This window comes from Taurulus bubalis, assembly GCF_910589615.1.
Source record: "Taurulus bubalis genome assembly, chromosome: 1".
In the NCBI taxonomy this organism is placed as follows: domain Eukaryota; kingdom Metazoa; phylum Chordata; class Actinopteri; order Perciformes; family Cottidae; genus Taurulus; species Taurulus bubalis.
The window spans coordinates 46,025,913-46,031,912 of NC_136589.1; the positions used below are offsets into that span (position 1 = coordinate 46,025,913).

Genomic DNA, 6,000 nt, shown 5'->3' on the forward strand with positions numbered 1-6,000 from the left:
CCATGAATTCCTAGGAACACACCAGACAGGTCAGAGATAAAGTTGTGGAGAAGTTTAAAGCAGGGTTAGGCTATACAAAGATTTCCCTGTCATGCCCAGATCTCCTGGGTAGTTCTGTCTGTTTCTGATGTGTGTCTGTCAGTCTCCTTGTCTCTCGTTCCAGACTCCTCCCTTCTCGTGTGCCGCCCTCCTGTGTGATTGCAATCCCCGCCCTCATTGTTTCCACCTGTGTCTCGTTCCCCTGTGCATTTAGTCTGTGTCAACTCCCTGTCCTGGGCCGGTTTGTCTAGTAAACTTTGTCCTGAAAGCATCTACCTCGCCTGTGTCTGCTTGTGGGTCCTGCTCTCCGTGGATCGTAACAGTACAAACCGGCCAAGACATGGACCCAGCAGACTCCAATCCTTGCCGTAAGCTGTCGTTCCCAGCTGACCACGACCAGCTTCTAAGAGACATGCTGGAGGCTCTCCAAGCCCTCTGCCCGGTCAAGGCTCCAGGTTCTAAGAGACATGCTGGAGGCTCTCCAAGCCCTCCGCCCGGTCAAGTCTCCGTCTCCCGTCGGTGGCCCAGCCAATCTCGGGCCCTCATCTTCAGTCGGCGGTTGAGCCAATTCATGCTCCACTCTTCCAGGCGGCGGTCCAGTCAATTTCTGCTCCATGCCCCCATCTTGACGACCGGCTTCTTAGGGACATGATGGAGTCCCTGCGAGCTCTGTTCCCAAGCAGGGCCCCGGCTCCCCCTGTTCTGTTGGCGTCCCCTGTCCCTGCTGCTGCCTCAGAGCCTCCCTCGACACCGGGCCTCCCACCGGCACCGCGCCCAGTTCCTGTGCCCTGCTCCCCAGAGTCGTCTCCCTGCTCCCCAGAGTCCGAGTCCAGTTCCCCCTCTGAGTCTGGTGCCCATAAGTCCAGTTCTCCGCTGACGCCTCGCAGCCGTGCCCAGTGCCCGCTGACGCCTTCAGGCTACTGCCGACACCGGTTTCCCCACCGGCGCCCCGACCTGCATCTGGGTCCCGTTCCCCTAGCTATCTGTCCACAGGACAACTATTGGGCATGCACTCCACAAATCTGGCCTTTATGGAAGAGTGGCAAGAAGAAAGCCATTGTTAAAAGAAAACCATAAGTCCTGTTTGCAGTTTGCCAGAAACCATGTGGGGACACAACAAACATGTGGAAGAAGGTGCTCTGGTCAGATGAGACCATGAGGCTTTTTGGCCTAAATGCAGAACGTTATGTGTGGCGGAAACCTAACACTGCACATCACCCTGAACACACCATCCCCACTGTCAAACATGGTGGTAGCATGATGCTCTGGGGTGCTTCTCTTCAGCAGGGACAGGGAAGTTGGTCAGAGTTGATGGGACGATGGATGGAGCCAAATACAGGGCAATCTTGGAAGAAAACCTGTTGGAGTCTACAAAAGACTTGAGACTGGGGCGGAGGTTCACCTTCCAGCAGAACAATGACCCTAAACACAAAGCCAGGGCTACAATGGAATGGTTTAAAACAAAACATATTCATGTGTTAGACTGGTCCAGACCTAAATCCCATCGAGAATATGTGGCAAGATCTGAACACCGCCGTTCAAACGCTCTCCATCTGACTGACCTTGAGCTGTTGCAAAGAAGAATGGGCAGAAATCTCAGTCTCTAGATGTGCAAAACTGGTAGACATACCCCAAAGGACTTGCAGCTGTAATTGCAGCAAAAGGTGGTTCCACAAAGTATTGACTCAGGGGGGGCTGAATAATTTTGCACACTGCACTTTTGAGTTTTTTTATTTGTGTTTTTTTTAAACATGTATAATTTTCTTTGTACTTCGCAATTGTGTGACACTTTGTTTTGGTCTTTCACATAAAAGTCCAATAAAATATATTATGTTGCGGGTGAGAGGGAAGCCTGGGTCGGCCTGCTGAACCTGCTGCCACCGCGACCCGACCCCGGATAAGCGGCTGATAATGGATGGATGTTTGTGGCGTGTAATGTGGAAACGTTCAAGGGGTATGAATACTTTTGCAAGCCACTCTGTGTGTAATATATATGAATTTATATTACTTTTTTTTGTTAATTCCTTATTTTCCGTGTCATATATGCAACGACATGGAATTTCAGGCTACCTGGATGCAACTTAGGGCACTGAACATACATACATATATATATATATATATATATATATATGGAAGGAAGGAGTATGCAGCATTGATTTTTTTTTTTTTTAATTTTAGACTACAGTGGCCACCGTCCAGTACAATGCTGTCGCTTATTTCTACTTCTTTGGGATGACATCTGAGGAATAAGATTCCTCGTGCTTTGGATACATACAGAATACGTGTTCGTAGGATTAATTATCTGTTGGTTTGGCTCTTTATGAGCATAGTTCCCTATGGGACACTTCCCTCTTTGGTAAAACCATGGCCTAGTAGTGTATTGGAAGTACATTCCATCCATCTATCCATTATCAGCTGCTTATCGGGTCGTGGTGGCAGCAGGCCCAGCAGGCCGACCCAGGCTTCCCTCTCACCCGCAACAGTTTCCAGCTCATTCTGGGAGATCCTGATATATTATATAATCCCAATACTAATTTATCTACATTTAGCACACCACAACCAGTGTCTCCTTCTGCCCAGTAAACACAAGAGGCAACATCTCATCTCTTTGGTTTCCCTAAAACTGGCTTTAACCATCAAAGACATAAGACTAGTACACTGCTCTTATGTGTTCATGACCAATACTATGTTGTAGATCCCGACACCTCTGGCACCACCTTAAGGGTGCCTTGCGTCACATTTTTCCAACCGCATATTTGATCCTAAACATGACCTAAACGTGTAAAACGTCTCGTGTAAAGGCCAGACGAGGAACGTGTGTTAACATGTGACAGGGGTTGTGGTTGTCGGCTGTACTGACAGCAGGGGTTAGCTGCCGTTAGCCGAGATGCTAGCTCATCAAAACCACGACAGACTTCCCAGCCAGCTGCTGGGGCGCATCCTCTTAGCATTATTCTCACGTCCCCCCACCTGCCTTTGGCGAGGAGGCAGCGGGGCTACTGGTGACTGTCACACGATAGCTACTGGTCCCAGTCCTCCTCTGCACGACACAGACAAACATCAGCTGAGCTAATTAGGGAAGCTGCTAAACAACCTGCACAAAAAGAGGAGGGGGGGGGGGGGGGGCGCGCTTCAGCAGTTGGCCTTGCCTTCCAAGGAGCTTTTACTAGCAACCAAACGCACAATGTATGATTCATAAATGTACATTTCAAGTACGGTAAAAGAAAAATAATAATAATAATATCTAACAGACATTAAGCTCAAACGAAATGGCCGTCAAAAGAACCATACGAGAAATGTTAACGGCGAGCACCCTCACTAGCGGCCGACACATTGGATCTGCAAAGGGACATGAATAATGCAGCTGATGTAGGCTCGGTATCGGTACATTGCTGGAAGAAAAATACAGCGTTCCCTTGCATCAAGGTGGCAACACACAGCCACCGCCAGAACGGAAACACGGTGCTGCTGCTTTCACAATAAAAGCGCCAATCTTCGTTAAAAACTCATTGCAGCACTCGCTCGCCAAAGGAAGAGCCCCTCTAATTTTGAAAGTCCTCGCAAGGAGTTCTTTTTACTACTGTCTCACTTGACGCCGATTAAAATATACCACTACAATGTCGTGCAGCGATCTAGAACAACACCGAATATGACAGCCAGTCTGCCCACGTACTCATATACATGAAAGACTTCCCCACAGAGATGCAAATGACGTCGTTACAAAGCAAACACCACATCTGCCCGACCTGTCAAATAGAGGAAGGCAGCTAACGTTCGAGCAATGACAGCCAACGAAACCGGTTAGCTAAGCACACTGGATAACGATAGATATAGGTTAGGTCGGCAGCGGAGACAGCGCGTATCGTGACACCGACGTGCACGGGCAAACGACGGCAAAACGCCTCGTAGGTGCACTGCTGAGAGGCGTCTCATAGCGTTTCACTAAACAGGCTCCTTACCCGTCAGAATCCCCACTCGGGTCTGATGGTCGTGGTTGGTGAGCACCATCCCGTCCGCCGCCATGTTTACAACCTCTGTCTGCACTGTGCCGGCACATAGGGGAGAGCGAGCGGGGTAAGAATTACCTTGCGCGGCAGCTGGACTCTCGCGATGTCACGACGTGATCACGCGAGAACCGCAGCATCACGCATACACACGCGAAAATCCATCTTGTCAGGATGCAAGTAGTGCGTTTGTGTCAGGTAAACCACAGTACAGACCAAATAAGCGTCCTGTGAGCAGCTACTGGAACATACGTCGTTGCTTAGGTGTGTGCAAGACCACTGTTTGTTCTTGGCGATAATGGCCTAAAGAGGTTAGCGTAGTTGCTGCACTGTCGGACTATCGGAACTGGTGAGCACTTCATTGAGAGAAGAGCAAAAAATGGCACTTCAGTGCCTTATATTAGGGGGTACATTAAGCCATTGGCTTCATTTACCCCCGTAGCCACCATTTTGGAATATAGATAGCTTAGTTTAGCAATTCAGGCTAATCTTTAGCTAAATGATCCACATGCAGACACATTGCATCACATTTTCTCCTGGCACTCTACTGTAGAGGGCACTATTTTCTCCACTTGACTGGTACTCTGGTGGGCACTATTTTCTCCACTGGACTGGCACTCTACTGTAGAGGGCACTATTTTCTCCACTGGACTGGCACTCTACTGTAGAGGGCACTATTTTCTCCTGGCACTCTACTGTAGAGGGTACTATTTTCTCCACTTGACTGGTACTCTGGTGGGCACTATTTTCTCCACTGGACTGGCACTCTACTGTAGAGGGCACTATTTTCTCCACTTGACTGGTACTCTGGTGGGCACTATTTTCTCCACTGGACTGACACTCTACTGTAGAGGGCACTATTTTCTCCACTGGACTGGCACTCTACTGTAGAGGGCACTATTGTCTCCACTGTACTGGGACTCTACTGTAGAGGGCACTATTTTCTCCTGGCACTCTACTGTAGAGGGCACTATTTTCTCCACTGGACTGGCACTCTACTGTAGAGGGCACTATTTTCTCCACTGGACTGCCACTAGTCTAGACCAGTGTTTTTCAACTGCCGTGAGAGATCGTCGGGTGTGCCGTGGGAAAATGTCCAATTTACCTTAATCGGTCCCAAAAAATATTATTTAGTTGGCTCAAATAATTTTGCATTGTTGAGCGTCTGAGCTGCAGTATAGTGGCTGGCCTAGTGATTAAATACTCTTCCATGCCAGTAGGTAGCGCAATAATTACCTACTATATATGCTGTATTATGCTAGAATGTGACATTTTGTAACGGTATTGGTTGTTGGTGTGCGGCAGAATTTTTATATTGTAGAAAATGTGCTCAAAAAAGGTTGAAAAACACTGGTCTAGGGCACTATTTTCTCCACTCAATGGGCAACTTATAGCAGCTATTCTCAACCACTGGGTTGGCCTCAGAGCACCATCTAGTGGGCTGCGGAGCTACTGACAAATAGTTAGATTGAATTGAAAAAGCAAATTATTTTTATATCTAAAGGTGCTCAACAACCCCAACAAAAAGTATAATTAAATCAAAGCCTAATTTCAATGAGCAGTTGAATTTGAATATCTGCACACAAATGCTCAGAAGCATGTTGTGAGGAAATGTGACCCTTGATACTTTAAATTTTCATTCATAATGTCAGTCAGTAATTGTTAAGGGTTAGCAGAATATTTTTTGGGTGTAATTGCATCTGACATATTTCCAGTATTTTTTCCTTTTTTTGTCATGTGTTTTTTCCCATTTAGTTGGGAAGCTGGTTCTCAGATTATTACTTTTTAACAATCAAAAGTGGGGCTTAAGTCACAAAAGGTTGCAGACCCCTGCCCTAGAGACACTTTGTCTTGCACATTGAGCCACCATAGAGGGAACTTTATCATGGTTTATCTAGAATACGGGTATTCAAGGGAGCACTTTCGCAGTGTTTTGTTTTGTTTTGTAAATTGTATT

General features: G+C 47.4%; 1 protein-coding gene across 1 annotated transcript in view; it reads right to left on the reverse strand.

Annotated features, from left to right (window-relative positions):
- gphna (gephyrin a) overlaps positions 1-4,089 on the reverse strand; it is a 28,395-nt gene extending 24,306 nt beyond the window's left edge. The window contains exon 1 of the mRNA XM_079214956.1: positions 3,999-4,089. Within this exon, the coding sequence (XP_079071082.1) occupies positions 3,999-4,062 (64 nt within the window). The 5' untranslated portion in view covers positions 4,063-4,089. The remainder of the gene's footprint in view (positions 1-3,998) is intronic.
- Between the last annotated feature and the right edge of the window lie 1,911 nt (positions 4,090-6,000).